Here is a 26,058-nt window from a genome sequence, read left to right on the forward strand (position 1 = left end):
CATTCCTGGACTATATACGGCTAGCACACAGGAGGTGTCTGATAAATGTGGGATGAATGACAATCATTCTATGAAGTGACATTTAATTGACTATGGGCAAGGTACTTAATCCCTTAGAGTGTCCATTTCCTCATCTGCATAACGGGAACACTAATAGCTGCACCTCATGAGTAGGTTACGTGGATTCTAATAGATGATCCATGGGAAGTACTTCACACAAGGAAAATGCTCTCTTCATGTTGGCTACTATTTACAATGCAGGTCTGTTTCTCCACAAAACCCTAAGACTCCTGAAAGTAAGGGGGACTTTCTAACTCATCTTGCACCCTCATTATCAAGGCAACATCCAGGACACAGTAGGGCCACAACGTCTGCTGAGTTGAACACTCATTTTCACAACACACTAGCTGAGTGGGTTCCTTTGCTTGAAAGCAACTGGACTGGGGGAAAGAAGAAAGACAGAACAAGGCAGATAGTTACCTAGAACATTCACACTCTCGGCCTCATCTCTGACCTCTTCCTCAATTCATATAAACCAATGAATGATATCACAATGCTTCCTATTTCCTCACCTTACCTGCCCAAACTTCTCTTCATCTTAAACTGAGTATCTTTTCAAACAACTTTTCTTGAGAAACTAAGGGGTTCCTGCAAGGATAAAAGCCTCTCACTCCTGGGGCACATGGGTGGTTCAGTTTGTTAAGCATCTGACTCAGTTTTGGCTCAGGTCATGATCTCACAGTTTGTGGGTTCAAGTCCCAAGTTCTGCTCCACACTGACAGTGTGGAGCCTGCTTGGACTTCTCTCTCTCCCTTTCTCTCTGCCCCTTCTTAACTTATGCATGCACTCTGTCTCTCTCAAAATAAATAAACAAACTTAAAAAAGAATACTCTCACTCTTTGGTGACATAGCATCTGTTCAAGATCAGAAAGAAAATGTAGGGGTCAAGACTGGCCTCTTCAGGGGCACCTGGATGGCTCAGTTGGTTGGGTGTCTGATTTCCGCTCAGGTCATGATCTCCCGGTCGGTCCACGAGTTTGAGCCCCACATCAGGCTCTGTGCTGGCAGCTCAGAGCCTGGAGCCTGCTTCAGATTCTGTATCTCCCTCTCTCTCTGCCCCTCCCCTGCTCAAGCTCTGTCTCTCTCTCTCTCCCAAAAATAAACGTTTAAAAAAAAAGAAGAAGAAAATATATAAACATTAAAAAAGAAAAAAAGATTGACCTCTTGAACTGAATGGAGAAGATCAAGTTTTGAGGGTAAGAACTTTACCATTGCTCTAGTCTGAAAAAGCAGATTACATGATAAATAGCGTGTTCAATACTAACGCCTATTTTATTTCCCGAAAACCCCAGACCTGGCTGCTCCTCCGACACCCCTGGAGGTTACATTTAAAACAGCAAAGACTGAAGAGCCTAAGTGTCCATCAATGGACGAATGGATCAAGAAGATGTGGTTTATCTATACCATGGAATACTACATGGCAATGAGAAACAATGAAATCTGGCCACGTGTAGCAACATGGATGGACCTTGAGGGTGTTATGCTGAGCGAAGTAAGTCAGGCAGAGAAGGACAAATATCATATGTCTGCACGCATAGGAGGATTAGGAGGAACTTAACTGAGGAACGAGGGGGAGAAGAAGGGGGAAACGGTGGAAAAAGGGGGAGAGGCAAACCATGAGAGACTCTTGAATGCTGACAAAAACTGAGGACTGATGGATGTGGGGGGAGGGGGGATGGGCATGGAGGAGGGCACTTGTGGGGATGAGGACTGGGTGTTATGTGNTATTTAGTAGGGGGAAGGGGCGGGTGGGGGTGGAAGAGGAAAACATTATCTCAAGAAAGGAATTCTCTAACCGCAAAGTTTCTATTGCCGGTTTCAATCTGATGTTTGTCTTCCTTCTTCTTTCAAGATCACAGGCAAAGCCAACACAAACCAGCAAGAAGAGACATTCTTTCTTACTTGCCGTGGACACTGCCACTTTAAGATGGTACCATATTAACTAAAGGGCTAAAGTAACTGAATTATTCTACTTCTCAGCTCTTCTCATCACCTAGAGGACAGGGGACACTGTCCAAAATTCATTTGGATAATCAAAGAGGCTTGTGAAACTTATGGGAACAGTTGTGCACCCAATCTTTTCTCCCTACTGATGAAGTTCTGGGCAGGAGATACATTCAAGGGAATCACCACAAAAGCAACTCACTTGGTAACGTACTTTTACCCAGCACGGAGAAGCAAGTGTGTCAAGATTTTAATTCTTTTGATTCTACTACTGTGAAAAACAACAGCTACCAGTTACTAAGCAGGTCTTAGGTATCAATCAAGTACTCTGGTTCTTTACTCTTACTATCATCAATCCTATTATCTTTAAAGGAAAGAATTCTCTTCTCCCATATTATAGGTAAGGAAACAAGCTCAGAAAAATTAAGTAATCTATCAAGGTCACTTAGCTTCCATACAAGAACACTGGGACTCAAATCTAAGCCACTGGGTCCCTGTGCAAACCCCTACCCACAAAAGCATTTAGACACAAAAAGAGAAACTAATTTTCATATCATTAAAGGATTCACATATAGGATTCCCTTCTGCCAACATTTATGAGCACTCACCTCTGTACTAAGTACCAGGAATGAAAAGTACCATAGTAAGGCTTACTATGCCCTTAACTCAAGGCTAGGCACTGTCGGTGCTAAATTTGAAACACACACTTAATCTTCACAGTAACCTTACGAAAGAGCGGCAAAGATAATCTCCCATTTTACAGATGAGACAACCAAGCTTCACAGATGTTAAGCCATTTGGCCAGAGTCACACAGCTAAAAATTAGAACAGCTAAAAATGTGAACCCAGAAAGCCAGATTCTAGGGCCTCTGCTATTAATCACTAGGGTGGCAGATTTCAAGAGGAGCCCACAAAATTAAAAACCCCAGTCAGAAGCCATAGGGAGCATTACATAAATAGGCCTTCGGTTTCCATTTACTTAAGAACAGGTTATGATGGTTCTCAATATAGGAAATAACTTGGCAAGGAAACAATGGAAGCAACAACAAATTCGAATGACTAAATGTAGCTCCACTGATTGCTCAGATAAAGACTCCATCATCCTATCCGGCAGCTTGCCAGCATCTCACTTTTCCATATGTGTTTGTTAAATTCCAGGGTATAATGGCAAGGCAAGGAAATGGACTAGAAACGCCTCCAAGTTGCTCAACTGCCCTACGCACACTTTCTAAACACGAAAATGACTTCAACCTCAAAATGCACTTGTATTCGGAAAGTCAATAATCCCTTCCAAAAGAGAAATCTGTTTCTTCATTTTAGAAAAAAATATATATCTTTCTCCAAAGAAGGTTACACTAGAATCAAGGGGCTGCTTTGGAAAGTGTTTCAAGCCTTGCCCAGATTCCAAGGTGGAGGAGACCTTTCCGGCACTCCACGTGGGCCTCTCTCCGTGTGTCGGGGGCCTCCAGTGCAGCACGAGGAATTCAGGCAGTCCTGACCCACATTTGAAAAGCCTGCCACAAAGCTTGTTTGGAACTGGATTTTCCCACAAGCACAAAACACCTTATAACCTAAAAACCTTTATGTTTTCATTTATGAGAAAAAGTAGTCCACTTAGCAAGTCACTGTCATGTGACTACCTGTAGATACAAGCCAGGCCATAAACAAAGTTTGGTTCTTTCCAAGTGGCCTCTGTCAGACTGTCACTTTTATCTCAAAACAGTCCCTTCAAATCAGCTACCAGATACCTATCTAAGCACCAGGCACTTTTGCCCTAGCGCCCGGAAAACAAATATGCCTTCTGGCTTCCTGTGTCTATGGTTCTATTTATTTTAACATTCTAACGTTTTTTGTTTTTTCATTTATTTCTGAGAGAGAGAGAGAGAGACAGTGTGAGAAGAGGGGAGGGTCAAGGAGAGGGAGACACAGAATCTGAAACAGTCTCCAGGCTCTGAGCTAGCTGTCAGCACAGAGCCTGATGCAGAGCTCGAACCCACGAACCATGAGATCATGACCTGAGCCGATGTCAGCCGCCCAACTGACTGAGCCACCCAGGAGCCCCTATTTTAACATTCTAAACCTATATTCAAATAGCCACTGGTTAACTGTGCAGGGCATTAACATCTTCCTCAGGTTCCTTTCCCAGCTATCAGGGCCTGTGTGCAGAGTGGGACAGAGCTCACTCTGGACCCAAGCAATGAGCTCCCTGCACTTGGCCCCAACTACAAAAGCCACATGTCAACCAGCTCACCCGTAAGTAATAAAGCCAGTGGTTTATAGCGCAAGCTCCATTAGCAGTGATTCTTAACCTTGGCTACACAGGAGAATCACCTGGGAAACTTTCAAAAGTAGCAACGACGAGACACCACCACCAAGACGACGACGACGACACCCCCACCGACACCACCACCACCACCACCACCACCGCTGCCAATTAAATGAGAATCCCTGAGGGTGGGACTCACACATTATCACTTTTCAAAGCCCCCCAAGTGATAGTGCAGCCAAAGTCAAGAACTACAGCCCCATACTCCTTCCATCCCCAGCCATGTGACCCCGGACAAGATACTTAACCAGTCCAACCACTGAGGGGACGGCTTCAGTCCAATAGTTAGACTGAATGAGGGTGGACAGACCAATCCAGGAGCTAAAAATGTACCAGACCCCTCAGCACAGCACCTGGGGCTGAGTCCACTGAGCTTGACCCCGTTAAAAGATAAACTGAGGCATATTTTATTATTCAGTGTAGAGAATTAATTCTGTAAGTAACCAGCTGGATTATGATTATTAAATCAAATCTTTCATTTCTGCTACAATTCAGGATTCTGTTTTAGAAAAGTCACGGATGAAGGAATGAAAATAAAAGGCCACTGAGGCCAGAGCTGCCTCAGGATCCTGTCACATGGGGTGTATGGCAACAATTTTTTTTCAATAGTCTCCCCCATGAACCTCCCCACCACACTAACCTCCCAGGTGAAAACATTCTCCTGATAGTCCCATGCCAACTGCAGGCAGTTCAACACCAAACATCTCCTAAATGGCTTCTCTCCATCTGAACATCTGCCTTCTATTTCATTCTAAGTCTTTTAGCTTTTATCCAAACAATTGCTATATCACTACAGTTTCTACATCTACCAACAATAAGAACTCATAACTCAAATGATGTAACCTGAAAATAGCAAGGCCTGATCCCTCTGGGACTGAGACCAAAAGTCGAATACTGACCCAATGGGTCCTCAACCCCACCCCAAAATTCTTTTTTAGTGTTTGTTTATTTTTGAGAGACAGACAGACAGAAAGAGTGCTAGTGGGGTAAGAGCAGATAGAGAGACACAGAATCCAAGTAAGCTCCAGGCTCTGAGCTGTCAACACAGAGCCTGATGCGGGGCTCAAACTCACAAGCCTTCAGATCATGACCTGAGCTGAAGCTGGACACTCAAACCACTGAGCTACCCAAGCACCCCAACCCCAGTTCAACATTTTTTTAAAAATCACTTGGGGGGCAACTGGGTGGCTCAGTCGGTTAAGCAGCTGACACTTGATATCGGCTCAGGTCATCATCTCACGGTTCGTGAGTTTGAGCCCTGCATCAGACTCCGCAGTAACAGTGTGGAGCCTGCTAGGGAGTGAGTGAGTGAGTCAGTCAGTCAGTCAGTCAGTCTCTCTTTCTGTCTCTCTCAAAAATAAACATTAAAAAAAAAAAAAAAAGCCAGGAGTGGTGGGAAGTTACTGGTAGGAAGGCTGTCCTGCCTAGGTCTTTTAACTCAAAAAATAAGTGCAATAATCAAGAACTTCTTACTCCAGGTTAAAGCATCTAGGAATACCAGAGCCCCCAAGGTACAGCGAGATCTGCTGCAATGACACATGTTCCTGTGACCAAATTGATAAATCTTCTTTAGGGACATAATTGCACAAATTTAAGTGTTTAAGCTGAATTTGCTCGGATCAACATGTATTCGCTATACAAATGAAGGCTCTAATAAAAGCCATTCCAATCTTGATGCTCAACTTACTTATGCATTTTCAAAAGGTCACAAAGCTTGGACTTGAAATCATACTTTAAAAAATGTAAGCAAATTAACCTACAACTGCTTATTAAAAATATACACACATGCGTGCATAAGCAAGCATGTGCGTGCACACACAGCAACACACTTGATGAATTTTCAAGTGAGGTATGGTACCCACTCCAGGAAGGTCATCACCTTACCTCTGAATTTCTTGGGTGGATTGTTAAGGTCCCCAGCTTCTGGCTGTACAACACAACGATCATCAACCAGGCTGTGAAGACAAAGATAAATGCTGTATGAGGCCAAATCTAAGAAAATAAAACCTAAGCACTATGCAAAAATTGAATATCCAAGGCTGTTCCTGAGTGCATGACTTAGATGGCCATGTTCTCCTGCCAGGGAGTTGTTTACACTAGAAGTTTCCCATGCAGGGAGCTAAACCTAATCCAAAATCCCAGGTTATGCTTCTGCAATGAACACATTAACCTAATATTTTCTGTGGCTCTTTTCCCTTAACCACATCTATGATGGATTTGAGCACAACATGCAGTCATGCTGAAGTTGGGAAGCATAGCAAGGGGTGAGTACATTCAACTCATGGTAGTTGAGGGGCCCATTTGGTGCCAGGCACAGTGCTGGGCCCTGGGATGTGAGGACGAATATGAACCAGGCCCTGCCCTTAGGGAGCTCAAGGCTAGCACAGGAACCACAAAAGCAAACTAATAAAGAGACTCCAACCTAAGGACTATAAGAGAAAGAAGAACAAAATACAGCCAGAAACTAACTGTGCCTGAGGCCATCTGAGAAGCTGCTGGCAGACAAAGTCATATGGAACTACTGGAAATTGAAATAGAGGTGGGGAAAAGCACAAAAAGTTCTAATAACCAACCCCAAATTATATACAGACCCGGTACTTAGAAGTCCAGACTGACCAACCTAACTTGTCCAATTCTTTTAGAACCAATTTTTTAAAAATTTATTTTTTGAACAGATGAGCAAATTGAGATTCAGAAGTTTAAATGACTTCTCCAAGTTCCTAACATTGGTATTGGTCGTTTTCCAAGTTACTGCAGAACTTGCTCCCAGCTAACATACCATGGATTTCCAGGGTTTCTTCCATTAATCTATGCTGCTCCTTTTCCCAAAAGCAAGGTACCATTAAATAGTCTGCCTTTACCCTTACCATTCCTCCCTCCAAAATTCCAGTTCACCCCCTCAAGTCTGGCCTGTTTTTCATGACTGACTCAGAGCCCACATCTTCTCTCTGAAGGTCTCCCTGCCAAGCCTGTCCTGGACCAGGCATTCTCTGCCTCTCCTCCGGTCTTCCTTACCTCACTGGACTGAAGCACACATGCTGCAGGAGGCTCTGAGCTCCCTAGAGGCAGAGAGACAGCTGCCTTGCGACCCAAAAGATGCTCAAGCCTAGTACATCTTCCTGCCCAGGTGAGGTGTTCAGTGTATATTTGGTGGGTGAATCAAAGTGACCAGAGTAGCCCACCAGAAGCTTGCCTGCTTCAGCTTTAAGAATCAAGACCTCTCTCCATCAAAAAGAGCAACAGTGTGGTCAATTGCTTGAGTTTTTATGCAAAAATCAAGAGCAGAATGTGCACATATAAAACTCCCACCTGGAGCCTCTATGAATGTAAATACAGTAACGCCACCAGAACTAACATAATATGTGAAGTGGGGGAGTACTTTGGAATTCAATGTAGGGCTGGGTTAAATATTTATCAAGTTCTCAAGGACAAGGGGTAGGAGAATGGGCCTCAGGCTAAGCCAGAAGACAAATGAGATGAAGATGGCACTTTGTCACCTACTAGCAGCTGGACTGTGATTACATTGTTTCATTCCTCCCGGTCTCAGTTCCTTTATCTGTAAAATCAAAGAGTTGGTCTCAAGGATTCTCAAATAGGGAGATGTTCCTCAGACTTTCTATTTATAAAATATATTAATACCAGATTCCTATAATATCCAAGCCTACTAAAGCTGTGTTCCGGGATGGGACCCAAGAACTTCTATGTTTAACAAGTTCCTCAGGTGATTCTGAAGCACACCTCTACACAGCATGTGCACATACACTGACTCTCCAAAGTCTGATTCAAGTGCTAAAGCTCATCGAGTCAAGAAAGCCAGGTGGGAGATAACCGCCATCTATATAAATGGAATGTGGCTGTGCAGCTAGAATGCCAAGTTCAAAAAAACTACTGGTCATTCACTATCATTCACAACTAGTACCCCATAAATTTTAAAATATATATATATATTAAAAGGAAAAAGAAGGCCAAACTTTATTTTCCAAGTCCATTTTGAACCAAGGGAAAACTCATCTGAAGTAAGTATTAGAGCCCAAAATTCAAAATGGGCATTCTTCACATTAAAGTGAGGAGGAACCTTATCATTAATTTGTTTATAATACTTGAAGAAAACTCTTATAAAGCAAAGAACTTGTACCTCATAAAAATTATAAGAAAGGATGCTTTCAAAGACGACGACGAAGGCGGCACTAAGATTTCAGGGGCTGCCACAGTGGGCTCAGCTATCAACTGGACATAAGCATGGGTGACTGGAAGGCCAGTGGCATCATCACAAGAAATCAGGGCCATAGAGAGGAGATGAGGCATATGATGGGTCTGAGGTTTAAGAAGGCATCCACCCAAGTAAGAGCTGTGGGCAGACAGTGAGGAGGGTGATGAGCCAATTCTGCCTGACAACCTGGGACTGTCATGAAAGGCAGGGAATGGAAAGTCCACCCCTCTGAGGGCAACTGCTAGGAGCACTGGTCCTTGAGTCCAGAGTGTTCCCAGCTATGAAACCTTGGGCAGGTGACTTCTTCACCTCTTAGAAGCTCAGAGGTTTTGCCTCCATAAAAAGCAATAATGATAATGCTCACTATAAAGAGGCGTTTGGGGATTAGAGCCATGATGTATATACAGTACTTAGCACAGTGGTGTAAACATCCATAGGACTCACGTAAGTGGTTACTCCTGCTATTTATTACCATTGCTATACTGCCTGGAAATAAGCAGAGGATGCAAGATTCAAACAGAAGGAAGAGAAAAAGGAAGGAATCAGCCAAGAAAAGGGACATTTGGAGAGGCACAAGCAGGAAGGCCTCTTAGCCAAAAGCCACAGAGAAGTTGTGAAGGGTGAGTCTCTCATGTAGAGAGGTTAAGAAAAGGTAAGAAATGAGAAACAGTGGATTTGGTGATCAAAAGGACTTTTGAAAACAAAAAATTTTTTACAACAAGATCCAAGTGAGCTGAACTTCTAAATCTGAAATAACTTGCTCCTTGAGGCTAGAGTGACCTGAATGAGAGCTTGAGAATACCCATTCTGCATAGAACAGCATGCTTTCAATAATAGCTATTATTAAAAGAAAAGGTTCTGGCTGCTATAAGAATAAGGTTCTTGGAGAAGCTGTTGGCTTTCTTTCCCCAATTTGACATCAGCTCTTGCCAAATTCAACCATCCACCCTGGGGCCTAACTACTTTCTCCACAAAGACAATCAAAACCATTCCTTTGTCTTCTAGAGTTAACCATTTTGAGTCTCTATCCTGCTTCTCTCTGCCTTTGGGTATATTTCACTTCTCATTTCCTCTGGTAGACAATAGGAGGAGGAAAAGGAAGATCATCCAATAAGGACATTATGGAATTTACTTATACTCAAAAGTTGGGTAAAAATTGAAGAAAGCACAAAAGAACAAAACTCTGATTTACAGAACTTTGTGCAATATGTAACTTTCAAATGCATACAGGAATTAATATAGGAAAGGTTCAACGGCGCCTGGGTGGCTCAGTTGGTTAAGTGTCCGACTTCAGCTTAGGTCATGATCTCGAGGTTAGTGAGTTTAGGCCCCAAATTGGGCTCTATGCTGACAGATCAGAACCTGGAGCCTGCTCTGGATTCTGTGTCTCCCTCTCTCTCTGTCCCTAGCCTATTTGCACTCTTTCTCAAAAATAAACATGAAACATTTTAAAAAGAAAATAAATTAAATAGGAAAGATTCTGCTTCAAAGAAAAAAGATAAGCATCCGAGAAGTTCTACTCTTTGCTTAAATGACAAACAAGTGAGCACTTGAAAATAAGAGCTTTGTGGCACCTGGGTGACTTTGGTTAAAGACCCTACTTCGGTTCAGGTCATGATCTTGCAGTTCCTGAGTTGAAGCCGCATCTTGGGCTCTGTGCTGACAGCTTAGAGCCTGGAGCCTGTTCGGATTCTGTGTCTCCCCTCACCACAAAAAATAAATAAATAAACAAACTTAGAAGAAAAAAAAGAAAATAAGAGCTTTTATGAAAGCTAAAAAAGCATTTCTTTGCAATCTGTAAAAAATACTAAAATTTTATTCCCCTTATATGATTCCCCTTTGTATTTAAATAGGAAATTACAATAAATTCTGAATTTTAGGAGTCGTAATTAATGAGATTTTGCTCTTCCATAACCCACAAGAAAACAGTATTTTTGTGTAAGAGGTAAACTTTGCTAACCTGAGATTTGGTACTACGATTCCAATTGCCTCTGGGAAAGCCAAGTCAAATAGTAACATTCTTATCTTAGAAAAATCAGTTTTTAAGCTGGCATTATGAGGGCTTAAATAAAACCTGCAACACAAAAAATCAGGCAGTCTTACCCCAAGGTGCTAATAAATCCATTTGTCGATCCTTCCGCGTACAGAGAACAAATGTCTCCAATATGTAGGAAACTAGACATCTTGTCAGACATGCCTTTCTCGAAAAGCCTAGACAAAGTAAAATATGCAACGTTATTAGAAGGAAAGAATCGCTCAGAGGGGGGGAAAAAAGTCACTGAGAGCTGGCTTAGCTCAATTTTCCAAAGCACCCTACTTAAAAGTCAAATTTAAACGAGAGTGTGACAGGCAGGCAATTAAATGAGCCAAGCAAGGACATATGCAACAACATTTTTTTCCATATATCATTTATTTTAGGATACTCCAACCACAATAATGCTGGTTTCTAACAAAACCACACCCAAATCCAATGCTACAAATTGAGGACCCTCAATAATGAGTAGTGAATATAAAGACTGCATGGAAGTCAGCCAACAACTCTGCAGTGATTAAGGAGTTGGAAAGTCTGACTTATGAAACATTAACATATTCAATCTGCCTCAGGCAGTGTGAAGTCAGAAGGAAACACCTGGTAAAGAACTTGGGTCTGGCAGTGCCTGTGCTGTGGTACCAAAGCAACAAAATTAATAAAAGGAAACCTAGTAACAAATACCACAAAGCTCCAGTGGCCTTTTAAAAATTCAACAATTGTACCCACTTCATCAAAATGCTATTTCAATTTCTTTTATTCTTATCCTTCACCCAAACACTTGCCGGGGGAGAAAGGATCTTAGCACCTGTCCAAACCCTGCAGGTAAGAATACGGCTCAAGTCAGTTAAGAATCCTGGTCAGGAATACACATGGCTAGTTAGGGACAGTCCTAGAAACGGCTCTTAAGTTCCAGGAAATCTCCACACAGCCCAGAAATTATTACACTTACACACACACATACACACACACACATGCACACACACCAACAAAAATATTGACATGACTCATAGGCACAGCTTTCATGAAGGCCATAAATATTGAGGAGTGGGAGCCAATTATAAAAAATTTGACATTTAAAAATTAGGCTCAGTTATATGTGGGAAAATAGTGTGCTGGTGTGGACCCCAGCAAACACCCCGTGGCTTCCTTAGGCATCTAGTATAGACTCAGGGTAACCCAAGTCTTCCCAGGATCTCTCCTCTAAAGCCAGCGCCTCTTAAACATCTTCTCCAATGTCTTTACTAAAGCTCCCCGACCAGAAATCATTCACCTGCAAAGCCACAAGAGTTGTAATGGCATGGAAAAGTATTCTCTCCTGGAATTGCTTTCTGGGCGCCAAGTTTTCTTTTTGTTAAAATTGTGCAGCAGTGATCATCAGGAAACCTAGGAAAGCATTTCTCCTACTTAGCGGGAGTGCCAGGTGCTGAAAACAAACTGTTGAAGAACCTCAGTTCACTGCTTGTGAGAATCTACAAGGAAAAACTAATCCTCCAAACAACCCAGATATGGCCAGAGAAGGAACATTTCACTGAACATGAACTTATGCCTTGAGAAAGACAGCAAGTGAGAACACATTCTCAGACAGAACAGCCAGCATCTGTAGACCTTGTGGAAAGACACACAAATCATGTGTAGAGGGACAATTTGCCAGCCAAGTCCCACTCTCCAGAATCAAGTCTGTTATTTCTTCCTAACTGGTTATACCTAAAAGGCAAACCAGTGTTTTAAACAACGTCCAAAAAAGTTCCACAAATGGAAAACACTAAGGACTTTAATATTTCTCTTATGTGCTTATATTTAAAAGCCTCATCATAAAGGGTCAGCAAGTCAACATACGTCTCCTGGGACTGATTATTGGAAAACAAGTTCTGTTTGAATTTTGAGTCAGACCAATTTTGTGTCTTTACACTCTGGCCTCCCCAAAGGACACAAAGGAGGCCTGGATACAGGAAAGCAGGTATGTGCTCAGTCAAGAAGGCCTTGTCTAGTGTGACTAACTCTGTCCTTTTGGGCTTGCACTTCAAATTGGCCCCAACAGAGATCAGGCCAGGAAATAGCAGTGTGACCCCTGTTTTCTCAATTTTCCTCACCTCCTGGTTACCTTAATGAAAGATTCCAGATCCTTAATGGCAAGAAGCAGGCACAGTTCAGTGTTCTGGAATGATGTACTCAATACTGCCTGCAGTTGATCATTGAAATAGACGTGTGAACAGTGTTTCTCTAGCACAGTTCTGCAGTGCTACCATTGCTAATAATAATGACTAACATTTATCAAGCATCATCATGCCCACGGGGCTGCTAAGGGCTTTACAAATGTTCTCTTACTGAATCCTCATGACCACTACATAAAGTGGGTATGACTATTCTTCTCAGTTAATTGTTGGAGAAACCAAGGTAACAGAGAGGTGAAGATGCCCAAGGCCAAGGTTCTGAGCCTTAAGCAGAGCTTCTCATCAACAATGACCCCTGGAACATAGACTCAAGTATCCACCATCCTTAAGATTTTGAAGACCTGACTTTCTGTGTTATGTACAATTCTGTTTCCTAGTTCTTCTACTTTGGTGTTCCCTAATTTTTCTACCATGGCCACATAACACTTCGATAAGTCAGAAAAAAGGAAATTAATCTTCTTCCCAACCATGTTTATTAAGTAGACCACTGAGTAAGTAAACTTTAGCTATTTTACATTTTTACCAGGATACAAAAATCCACCACAGTTAATGATCCTCAACTGGGAAATCTGCCAGGGGTCCCAAATTTAAACAACCAAAAATGGGGAGTAGAGGGTGCTACAGATTCTTCCCCAAGGGCCTCAAGCAGTAGGTCCCTTCAAAAATGAATGGCCTGGCTAGAAAGCTTTGGAGGGCTCCCTCATCTACCATTAGTTAAGTGGAAGAAGAGGAGGAGGAGAAGAGAGACAGGGAGGAGAGGTCCTGGGGCCATCATCAGCTCTACCCTGGAAGGAAAAACAAAGGCCAGGAAAGTCAACAGAACAGGCCTCTGGAGCCTGGAGAGGGGGAGGAAGAAAATCAGCCAGTGAGAGATGGGCCTGGGAGTAATCTTTTGGAAGACTTCCTGTTGTGCGTAACAGAGTGGGGGAACTTGTCTCTTTACCTGATACTGGACCATTTGTGCCAGCCAACTTCTCACAGCAGTACCCAGTGCTCCCGTGTCATTCACACAATGACCAGGGACCCCCTAATACCAAAACAGCCAGCGCCAACCTGCCATCTGCATGACCCTGATATGTCAAACACTAGATCGACACCCAGGGCTCTTTGCTAACCAACTTTGAGTCAGTCCACGACATACTCGAGAAGTCTCAAGTGGTCAGTTGCAGACCTCTAATCTTCTCTCTGGGTGCAAGCTATTATTATTATTATTAGCCTGACACAGCCATCCGGCCCACTTAAACCTCTCTGCTTTTGTTTCATCTCTAAAACGAGGATAACACTTAACGGCAAGGGATTATTTTAAGGAACAAATGAAACAGTGCTTGAAAAGTGCCTGGTACAAAGACTTGTAGACTTTCACTCCCCAATGTCAGCTATTTATTACTTTTTAGTGAGATGAAGTAGAACTCTGAAGGATTCTAGGACTTCAAAATTTAGACTCAAAGGAAAGGATCCCCTTTCTTTATGTGGGCATACTAACAAATGAACTCCTGGATGATCTGTAACAATATATTTTACTTAAGGGAAAATAATTATCCTTCCTAATTCACCTGTTAAAAATAACCTGAACTCTATGGAATTATGCTCAGTTCACAAACACAAAACATTCTGGTCTTTCCAAATATACAGAATCACAGCATAAAGGTTGGAGGGAACCTATAGTGTAATTCCATCTCTTGCCCAATAATGGAATCCCCCCTACCATGACTCCTATGGATGACCTTACTTCTGTTTAAACACCTGGCAATGTTTCAGGGTTCAAATGGTTCAGGCAAGGGTTCAAATGGTTCAGGAAATGGTTCCAGGTTCAGAAAGCCCAGGGAGGAAACATTTGTCTCCCTTCCCCCACACAAAAACCACCTCCTAGAATTCTTGCTACTTACTGGTCTGTCCCCTGATGCTCAGAAACTTCTCAAAATGTGAATGCCCTCTGACCTCCTTAGGACTTTGTTTCTGTTCACAGAGCATCACCATCCTCCGTGATTCCAGACATGGCCTGGTCTCAAGAGCATTCCTCACCCAAGGGCAGACAGAAGCTGAGGCTCCAGAGTCAGACTGCCAGGGACCTCCAGCTCTGCCACCTCATCATTGTCAGACTTCAGGTCAGTTCTTAATCTTCCTAAACCTCACTTTCCTCATCCATAAAATGGGAATCTGAGTAGCTCCTGTCATAAGCTTCATTAAGATCATGTGCATGAATAAGTCAGCAAAGCACCTGAAGGAAGTAGGCTATTACTGGCTCCCCACCACCTCCCATCACGGCTCTGACAGGTTGATGCACCTCTGAGAATAGGATTGTCCAAAGGTGGCTGGACCACGCTCATGAGCCTTACACTGCCCAGTGGCACATCTTCGGTTCTCTGTCCACTGAAACCTGAGCAATGTATATGGAAAAGGGACATTTGATTCTACTCAAAAGACAAGTGGGAATAAAAACACACAAATTCGGAGATCTCCTTGGAAAACAGCAACCAGAGGTCATAGTCCTCCAAATCTGTGGTCTCCGAGTCTGTGTTGCTCTTTGCCTATTCTACACCCTCCCTGGTGGTCCCACCACTCCCCCTCCCCACTCCCACCCCATCCCACCCCGCCCCTGCTGCCTCCAGTGGCTTCTAGGATTCCTCAATGTGTATCTCATGGCCAAGAAATCCTGGGAGTCAGCTCCTGGATACTGACCGCATCTCGATGTACCGGAAGAACTCACCGGTCTCCCCAGCTGTTTCTCCTCCCCACCCACTTCATCTACCTCCACAAAGCTTGGCGGCACCACCAGTCTTCCCTGTCTTTATCCCTGCCACAAGGCCTTTGTCTATGGCTCTTCCTTTAGGCCTAGAATACACTCATCCCTATCCCACACCCTGTCCTAGTTAAAGCCAACATCAGTTTGAGGATCTGTTTTGCATACTACTTTATTCCTATCACCAATTCCTAGCACACGGTAGGTGCTGAGTAAATATTTAGCAAATAATGAAGAAGGAGGAGCATCAAATCTTAGTGATTTTAAGTGTTAATCTATCTGTTGAATCCTCCAATTCTTTTTAACTCTTTCGCCTCCACCCAAATCTCAGCCAGGATCATTTACAAATGGGCTCCATAAAGACCCTCTCTGAATCCTTCCATAACCCTCCATCTATTCTACACATAAGTCAGCAAAATCTTTTTTTTTTTTTTCAGCATGGTCTTTTAGAAATATAAGTTAGACCATGTCATTCTTCTGCTTAAAACATTCTGAAGTCTTTTTGGGACTCCTCATGATCTGGTCCTTGCCTACCTCCCCCTCTTCATCTGGCTATACTGCCTATCTGCTTTCTACCCTCTAACCATGATGAACGTTCTTCAAATCCCCCAACAAGCCATGTGCCTCTGGACATGCTATAACCGCTGCCTGACATTCTTCTCTACACGATTCCCTAATAACCCTATCTGGGCACTACCACTGTCCTAAAACTGGTTATTTACTGGTTGGCTTATTACTGGTCTTCACCTCTAAACTGTGAAACCCATGAGGACAGGACAGCAGAATTCTTTCTTCCTACTGAATCCCAGTCTCTTGTATAGTGCCTGGGACATGACAAACACATTTGGGTCCAATGTAATCATGTCATCTTATCTATTACCCATAAGAATTTAAACTGTTTTTAGATTATTGTTTTCCTAAAACTAATGAAAACCAAGTTTATACTGTTAGAGCAAGGACAGAGAATAGAGGTCTGTTAGACCCTGACAACAGATTTCTATGACATTTGGGAGCCAGAAACAAAATTTTAAGTTCTGTCCCTGGCAGAAAGTACCTCTCCCTCAGTGACCATCCCCTCCATGTCCAAAATGTCTGAATTCCAGCTTCATGTGCGTGGGCAACGGACATCACTTTCCTAAATTTCAGCTCTTTCATCCAGTTACAAGAAAAAAGGAGGGGTGTCTGAGTGGCTCAGTCAGTTAAGTGTCCGACTCTTGAATTTAGCTCAGGTGATGGTCTCACAGTTAATGGTTTGGAGCTCTAGTTCAGACTCTGCACTGACAATGTGGAGCCTGCTTGGGATTCTGTCTCCCTCTCTCTTCCCCTTCCCTGTGCATGCATGGTGCACTCTCTCTCTCTCTCTCAAAAATAAATAGACATTTTTAAAAAGAGAAGGAAGGACTCTTCCTCTCTCTCAGGGTCATCATAAGAGGTAATCCAAATAATCCACACAAATGCTCAGCCCAATATGTGGGCCTGAATAAATACCCATTTTTGTATTTTTGAATGAGACCAAAATGGAAAAGTTCATTTTTCTTCCTCTAAAGCCTTCACTCACTTCTGCCCATAACTTATGATTCTTCTACTTGATATATGCTTCTTACTTTGTCACTGTTGGAAACACATTCAAATAAACACAAGTCTCAGAAATGTTGAAATCCTCTGTACGCCTAAGAGGTGGGCAGTACTTGCACAGGTCATCCAAGGTATTGCTGCTTTTAAGCCCCCAAACTTACCACTTCCAAGACAGTCAGACCTTAGCTCCATTCCTACTTCTAACATCAAATCAGGCCCCTGTGGGAGGCAGGGAGGAGATGAGGTGGAAACCTCTTCAAAGGAATAATTCAACATTTAGAACCTCTTCCACTATGGTGTGAAGACAGGCTAAATCATAGCCTCACTGAAAAAGAAGTATATTTGTTTCATTTTAAGCATTAAGATAGGTTTTGAGGGTTTTTTCTTTTTGTTAAAAGCTTTGACTGTGCCAGAAAACTCACTTACTGTAATTTTTCCCATCTATTTCTCCCGCACACACTTAACTAATTGCATTATATTCATTTTTTAAAAAAAAAATCTCAGTTTTCGCCTACACACAATTCAGAATTTAAAAGTTATCAACTCCTGAAATGAAACTAAATTAGAACACTTTGATTAACCAAGAAGTTACCTGAGGTATCACTTAATCCTAGACAGGAAAAGGAGGAAGTCAGAAGCTTTATTTATACCAGGTAATGGACCTCAAAGCCAGGGACCCAAATATTTTGACCTGAAGATTTTTACTGACACACAGAAGCAAGAAGCCTCCTTTATTTAACTAAGATGAAGCCACCTGGACCTTGGCGCTGAACAGTAATTGGGGGAGGAAAGCCCCACTGACACCGCCCCTAAATTAGGCCTTTCCAAACACTGGGGTCAGAAACTAAGGACCCCCCTGCCACACACACACACACCCCTGCCCCGATGCACCAATCATTTCCTAAGGCCCAATTTCTAATGAGATAAGTATAGATGTGTGATTTACCACCCAGTTATCTTAACTTTGACAAGCTTATATACATCACCAGAGACATTCAAAATACTCCCCAGAGGCCTTAAATGGCTGGCTAGCAAGGAATATCTCATCTATTTTTAACAGCTTCTACCTTGATACCTTTAAGATCAGTTTTGACAGTACCTGAGACTAATAAAGCATTAAGACAATCTAATTTCTATTATAAGACACAACTTCATCTGAGGCCAAAAGCTACAAGGAGAACCAAGTAAGGGTTGCAGAGTAACAGTTTTAAGGGAGTTATATTTGAAGCTACTATTCTCAGACATGGAAAAAAACCCACGCTTTATTATTTTTTAATGACCCATCCCACTGCAGAACTTGTAGAATGCTTGCTCATCTGAACAAGATGAACACAAAACAAGTACCACTAGCTTCCAAGTTTTCAGGGTCCTTTGTGATTCAGCACTTTAGCTGGGAAGGGGTGGTTTGGTTTTGTTTTGCAAACACAGCTTCAATGTATCCCCGTGAATGTATTTCTAAACAAAAAGCTCTGATTCAATATCCGGACTTAGGGACAATCCACTGCATCCTGCTACTTAAGGCTTCAACTTCTCAGTCTCTCAGCTGTGTCCATGGCAGCACCCACCTTTCAAATTACCTAGCTCTTTTATAAGCTGAAAGCTCTTCATGATGCCCAAGGACCCCCAGGAGTTCAACCCAAGACCCTTTCAGAGTCAAAGTCCTAACTATTTTCATCATAACAACAACGCACTATTTGCCTTTTTACTCCATCTCACACACCACGGTCGAGTCTTCCAGAGGCTGAGGGACATGTGATGTCAGAAGAGGCTGGAGGTGGAAATACCTCTTATATGTGACTTCCGCTATCTTCTATTAAGCTAGATCTTCATCAATTTGCAAAAATGTAAAACAATGCCACTCATTTGCAAAAATTTGTCTTGGGAAATATAGCTATTGTTCATTAGAAAATGTTACTGGCTTATTTTTTAATGTTGTCTCAGTGTTAATTGTCTTGGTGTTAATTTCTAATGAGATAAGTATAGATGGTTCTAACTCACATAAATCTAAGTTCTTTGGGGTCCTCAGAAATTTCTAAGCATGCCAAGAGTTGCTGAGACCCAAGAGTTTGAAAAATGCTACTGTAAATTTTAAATTCTGGTTTGACACTGCCTGTGTTTGGGATTCATATTGCATAAACATGAAAAATTGTACAAGATTAAAATGCAAAACATACAACATCCAGGACTTTAGAGAAGACTCCCTGATTTGAAACCGCCTTTTTATTCAACACATTTATCCAATACCTACTATGTGCTATCCCTACTCCAGGTGTGGGGGACATACAAGATAGTCCAGGTCCCGGTTCTCATGATAGTTTTACAGCAAAACCAATCAGATGGTGTTAAGTACTAGGCAGAGAATTAAAAATGTATGATTTGACTGTGTGACAATTTACTTTTGGCTGGTGAAAGAGAGCAAGTTGAGTCAGTTAAGCTAAGACTTGAAAGTCAAGAGAGAGGCAGTCATGCAAAAAAAATCAGGCGGAAGAGCATTTTAGGCAGAGCAAACAGCTACTACAAAGGCACTATGCACAGAAAAGAAGTTGGCAAGTTCAAGAAAAAGAAAGCCAGCCACAACGTCTGGAGCATTAATGGGGAAAGAAAGAAAGTGCAGGGTAAGGACAGAGAAGAAACCAGGGCCAAGCCAGGTAAAAAGTCTGCCTTTAATTCTAAGTGTGATAGGAAGTTTACAACCTTGACCAAGTTACGTACTCTTTCTGGAACTCAGTTCCCTCATCTGCAGAATGAGGATCATGAGAGCTTGCCTCATAAAGTTGTTTTGAGGTTCAAATGTGTAAAAGAAAAGAATGGGCTTACTTAGCACAAAGGAAGTAAAAGATGGGAAACATTCCTGTTTGCTAGGATTATTCCTATCTGCTAATTTGCTGTATTTTCAACTCTCATAAACTACTCTTACTAAACTTTTTAGGGTTTACAATCCATTAAGGATTAACCCTATCAACCAGCAACTCCACATGAATAGTGGATACAGACAAGAGACACACTGTGTGATGCATTTATCTGAACTTGTCAATGCCAACTCCAGCAGAATGTTCTCCCCACTATTCCTAGTAAAACCCAAACCACCAAAGTACAGCCAGGTACCTACATAGCCCCCTCAGGGTCTATCCTTCAGTCACTAAGCTTTGCCACCTGGCCCCAAAGCACAGTGCCCTTAAGAAAGCCATTCTTCTGCTAAAAAAAATGCAGCCAATGGAGATCATCAGTCTTCTCTGTTCTTTCTTGGCATATTCACATCACCTCCACCTCCTAAAAAACAGAGGGCCTTTGCCAAAGACTTAGTGCTGGTTTTATTGCTGCTTGCTTTAAAAATGATTGTTTAAAAAGAATAAAATCAAAAGGCTTCCTTTCAAGCTAGGCAGCAAAGAGAGGGCTCATGCACAAAGACTTAAAAGCGCCTGGAGATTCAGGAGGCCACAGGCAGCTCGTCTCCAGAAACACGGGTAAGACCTGGGGGCCATGCTGCCATCAACACAAAAAGCAGCACTTCACTTTCAGGTCAAGCAGCCCCCAGTGGGCAAAGCCAAGCAAACCACAGGCCGTGCAAAGAGAAAACAAGCATGTGCACAGAAAAAGGAAGAGTTGCCGGCATTTGATCAATCTCGTGGCTGAAGGCCAAGGACACTCCTTCCAGAGCAGCACAAGCCTCCTTAAGATGCCCTCACCCAGGTACATATATGGTAATATGGCTGTAAATACAGGGAAGAGAAAACCTACCACATTCACAGTGACTTTTCCAAGACAAGTGAAGAGGCTCTCTTTACAACAGTCTCTGCTTCTGTGACTGGGCACTCTCACAGTTAATTTTGGAACTTCCTTTGAGCAAAGACTCTTGACGATATCATCTTTCTTGTGAAACGAGCAGCAACACGGTATTTATGAGATGGACACTGGCTGGCGGCAAACCCCGCCCCCACCATACACATTTATGTGCAGCCTCCTGCTTGTCTTCTTGTTCTATTAGTGGCTAATCAGATTGTCCTCAGAAATGCAGTGTCCCATTAGGAGACCATTTATTCTACTGCAAAAAAAGTACTTCTCTCAGAGGATAGAAAATTGCATTCTGCTTTCGTTTTCAGACAGTCCCAAAGGAAGTCACCAACTCAGAAGTTTCAACTTGAAGCAGGGCCCTCTATGACAATGTCAGAAATAGCAGCTGTAAATCAGCAGTTCAGAGAAATTCTCTAGCTTAAATGTTGCTCATTAGACACAGAAAAGATAAACACATGCACACAAAGATAAACCTACGTGTCTTTTCACAAACATGCCCACTAAACAGCCTATTGTTGAAATAAATGCATTATCTACATGGCTATTTTTCAGCAAAGATGTCCATTGTGACATGTGCTCTCATGTCTCCTATTCTCCCAGGCCAATATAAGAAAAGTCAATCAAAAGTTCAAATTTTGCAGTCAAAAATTTTGTATTTGGTGGGTAGAGATCATCTAGCTAAAATTCCTCATTCTATAGTTGTAAAAAGCAAACAAGAACAAAACACCTGAGTGACTTCTTGTAGATCACACAGCTGTGAACAGCCAAAGCTAATAGAACACAGGGGCACCTGAGTGGCTCAGTGGGTTAAGCATCTGACTTCAGCTCAGGTCATGATCTCACGGTTCCTGGGTTCGAGCCCTGTGCTGGGCTCTGTGCTCACAACTCAGAGCCTGGAGCCTGCTTCAGATTCTGGGTCTCTCTGGGTCTCTCCCTCTCTCAATCTGCTCTTCCCCTGGTCACACTCTGTCTCTGTCTGTCTGTCTCTCTCTCTCTCTCGAAAATAAACAAACATTAAAAAAAAAGCTACTAGGCCACAGGACTCCAGAAACCAAAGCAAGGAGGGGGATATTTATTTTATTAAAAAGTTAAAATCAGCCCCGCCTGAAGAGATGCCCCTCTGCTTACAACCTGACCACCAAAAAGTAATAATAATAAAAATAAAAACAAAACAAAAACCAGCAAGTCAAATTAGGTGAACATCCTCAGAGAGAGAAAAAAAGTCTCACTTAGTCTGGGAAAAATCAGTCTAGGACACAGTTTCTTAACCTCAGGGCTACTGACATTTGGGACAGACGATTCCTTGTTGTGGAGGACACAGCCTGGGTATTGCAGGATGTTTAGCAACATCCCTGACCTCTACCTACTAGATGCCAGTAGCACCCACTTTCCCTCAGCAGTGACCAAAAAAAAGTCTCCAGACATTGCCACAAGTCCACGCAGGGCAAAATCACCCCACTGGTGGAGAACCACTCCTCTAGGGATATAGGATTTGATGCTGTTGTTGTTTTCCCCTGTTTTGTTTTGTTTTTAAATAATCTGAGACATTTTGCAAGCATTTAGACTTGGCAGCAGTAACCCAGAGCAGGTATTTTTACACCTATTCTACAGAGGAGGAAACAGAAGCACAGATGTTACATGTTTTGCCCCTACTCAAGAGGCAGTCAGCACCCAGTCCTGCGGGGGCCCCCATCTTGTGGTTCAGCGGGGCAATACCATTACAACATCCGAGCAATTGTGCTTCACTCCCTGATTACTACCTTCACTCCTTTTTATTAACACTCAGCAGTTTCCCAGGCCCAATGCCCTCCCAAGAACTGTTCTGAGCAACATCTCAAAAGCTATCAAAAGGAACTGCTTAATACATTTCCTCACAGTCCTCACTTCTCTCTCCACAGCAAAAGAGGCTTTTCAGAGCAAATCACCAATTCCAGAAATAGTTAATCAGGAGAAGCGTACAAATAATTAAATTCTTCTGACAAGCAGCCTACATCCTTCCAAGGGAAATGTAACAGAGATAAATAACTTCTTTCGACAAATATTTTGTGGGCACTTACTGTTTGTCAGGTGCATTTGTAGGTTAAAAATCAAAAAGACCCATGAGGAAAACAGATTTCAAGTGCTGTGGAGTTTCAAAAAACAAGGATTTTCAAATTATCAGGAAAGGCTTCCCAGCAGAGGAAGCATTTGGGTTGGGAACAAAAAGTATTTGGCAAAGTGGATATAGACGAGTCAGGGATGGGGACATGGTCACAGGCATAGATGCACCAAAGCAAAGCAATGAACATCCCTAAGTCTAGGTGCTCTATCAGCTTTTTCTATTGTCAAATATGTGCATGGAGGGGCCCCTGGGTGGCTCAGCCAGTTTAAGCACCCCAACTTTTCAGCTCAGGTCATGACCTCACAATTCCGGAGTTTGAGCCCTGAGTCGGGCTCTGCACGGACAGTGTGAAACCTGCTTGGGATTCTCTCTCTCTCCCTCTGTCTCTGCCCATCCATAGCTCATGCTCTCTCTCAAAATAAATCAATGTTAAAACAAAAAAAAAAAGAAGAAAGAAATATGTGCATGGCAAAGTCTTCAAACTTTTTGTAAAACAAAGTCACTCCCCAATTAAAGCTCCTAGTGAAATGCAGACCAACAAGGAACTTGGAGGTCAGTGATGTTGTTTCTTATGTTCATCTATATCTGATAAGCGACATTATACCAAGCAGTCCAGAAGTTCTGCTAATTCTCTGGGTCACAAAACATTATAGGGGCACCTGGGTGGCTCAGTCGGTTAAGCATTCAACTTCGGCTCAGGTCATGATCTCACAGTTCATGGGTTTGAGCCCTGCGTCGAGCTCTGTGCTGATAGCTTCTGATTCTGTGTCTCCCTCTCTCTCTGACCCTCCCCTGCTCATGTTGTCTCTCTCTCAGAAATAAAGCATTAAAAATTTTAAAAAAAAATTATAAAACCTAAGTAGCTTGAAGTATCTGACAAAAGCATGTTAAAACGCAGCCCTGTTCCTATCTATGACTTCCCATCCCTAAGTAGGTTTTACATGTATTGTTTCTACCTCTGAAACTGCTGCCAATAACAGAGTCCCCAAAGGTAAGTTCTAACATTCCCATTTTTGTCAAAGAGGGTGCCGCCAGACCTTCATGCTCACCTTCAGTAGTGACTTAGCCTACTTTTCCACTTCACTGAAAATGAGAAGGCCACTAAGGGCAACTACAAAGGTCAATCCCAACAGGTAAGAACCAGCCAGGAAAAAAATAACCAGAAAAATAAGACAAGTACTGAAAAAGCACTGGGGCTTCAGTATAGAGGTTCCCACACTTTCAAGTGTGCATGAATCCCATGGGGATTGTGCTAAAATGCACGTTCTGATTCAGTGGGTCTGAGGTGGGGCCTGTGAGTCTACACTTCTAACAAGCTCACTGTTGAAGGCAATGATGCTGGTCTGCTGATCACAAAGGAGGAATAAAGATGCAGAGCAATGTTTCTCAAGCTTTTGACGGTGACCCACAGCAAAAAAACACATTACACTTAGAACCCAGTGTTCACTCTGAGAGACACAGAGAAAAAGGGGTTGGGGGAGGTGAGAGAGTTTGCTGCAATGTACACATTCCTTCTATGTATCCACACAATACACTTTGATGTTTTTCTAGTCTACTCAACTTCATTTTTCAAAAATGCTGATGGAGGGGCGCCTGGGTGGCTCAGTTAGTTAAGCATCCGACTCTTTATTTCAGCTAAGGTCATGATCTCACACTTCATGAGATCAAGTCCCATAGCGGGCTCTGCGGTACGGCACAGAACCTGCTTGGAATTCTCTCTCTCTCCCTCTGATCTGCCCCTCCCCTGCTTGTGCACAGTCTCTCTCTCTCTAATAAACATTTTTTTAAAATGCTGATGGAGGGGTACCTGGGTAGCTCAGCTAAGCATCCCACTCTTGATTTTGGTTCAGATCATGATCCCACAGTTTGTGAGTTCGAGCCCACACTGGGCTCCACCCTGATAGTGCAGGTCTATTTGGGATTCTCTCTTCCTCTCTCTCTCTCAAAATAAATAAATAAATTTAAATGAAATAAAATACAGGATGAACTGGTGTCTGAGATTTGTTCCCAAACTCACCCAAGATGCAAGGAGAGAGTGTATCAGAATGCACATGAAAACAGAATGGTCATGAATCGGTAACTGTGAAGGTGGGTAATGAGTAAAGAGAGGTTCATTATACCAAGATCTCACTATTATATGTGTTTCAAATTATCTACAGTGAAGTTTTCTTTTTAAGTTAAAACAAACAGAAAAGAGGGCCTGGTCCTACCTACCTCACAGTATTAGGTTACTCTGAAGAAGAAATTCTGTATTAAAATAAATGATTACTAAGCTTTATCCCTGTAATGACATAGCTAACTTTTGAATGGTGCTTTACCTTTCATTTAGTTTTCTTAAAGAACAGTACCAACCGTGAGGTAATGCATGAGTCTTTTTTTATGAAATTAAATATACACATAATTTTTACATATACATGGGGGGTCTGGAACCCTAATCTTGAATGGTGGGATTAGGGGTGCCTGGCTTGCTTCTGTTGTTTATCTTTATTTCCTGTTTTACTTTAACTGAATATGTGTATCTTATGCAATAAGTAACACCATGTACATATGTTATTAATTTGTACACACAAAGGGGTCCCCTTCATGTATCAGAGAGAATTACTTATGTGGAACTTAATATTCCCCAAGGTTGATGCTAGACAGGAGAACATGAGTGCTCCTTGTGTAATTCCCTAAAATGAGAACTGACAGACTGGGGGTGGTAGCAAAATACACAATGTTTGTGTTGAAAAAAAAAAAAAAACTGGGGGGTGGGGGGAACAAGAAAAACCACCAGGAATATCATGAGATTCTTAAAATTTGTTATCCAAAGCAACAGTAGGTTCACCTATTTGTCCAAGAAGATTCCCTTCCAGCTACAGTGGATTGCAGTCCCAAGTAAGTCATGTGGTTAGCGAGACATCTGGGCTTTAACCCGCAACCCGAATCAAGTTCCAACTGGTATGTGATCTTGCTAGCCTCACCAGTTTATTCAGAAAGGACAATGTAGCTCAGGGATGCTGAGAACCGCACGCAGAGTTCTGAGAAAGTTAAGAAATCCTCAGGGAAATAAAACCAGCGCTTACCTGCAACACCCGGGTCCGGCAGGCACTGACCCTGATGCCCTC

At 42.5% G+C, this 26,058-nt stretch overlaps 1 protein-coding gene across 1 annotated transcript in view; it reads right to left on the minus strand.

Annotated features, from left to right (window-relative positions):
* ITPR1 (inositol 1,4,5-trisphosphate receptor type 1) overlaps positions 1 to 26,058 on the minus strand; it is a 331,759-nt gene that overhangs the window by 300,419 nt on the left and 5,282 nt on the right. The window contains exons 3-4 of the mRNA XM_077763745.1: positions 10,644 to 10,751; positions 6,215 to 6,285 (exon numbers count right to left, since the gene is read on the minus strand). Coding sequence (XP_077619871.1) covers positions 6,215 to 6,285; positions 10,644 to 10,735 — 163 coding nt within the window. The 5' untranslated portion in view covers positions 10,736 to 10,751. The remainder of the gene's footprint in view (positions 1 to 6,214; positions 6,286 to 10,643; positions 10,752 to 26,058) is intronic.

This window comes from Crocuta crocuta, unplaced genomic scaffold, assembly GCF_008692635.1.
Source record: "Crocuta crocuta isolate KB4526 unplaced genomic scaffold, BGI_CrCroc_1.0 scaffold184, whole genome shotgun sequence".
Lineage (NCBI taxonomy): Eukaryota > Metazoa > Chordata > Mammalia > Carnivora > Hyaenidae > Crocuta > Crocuta crocuta.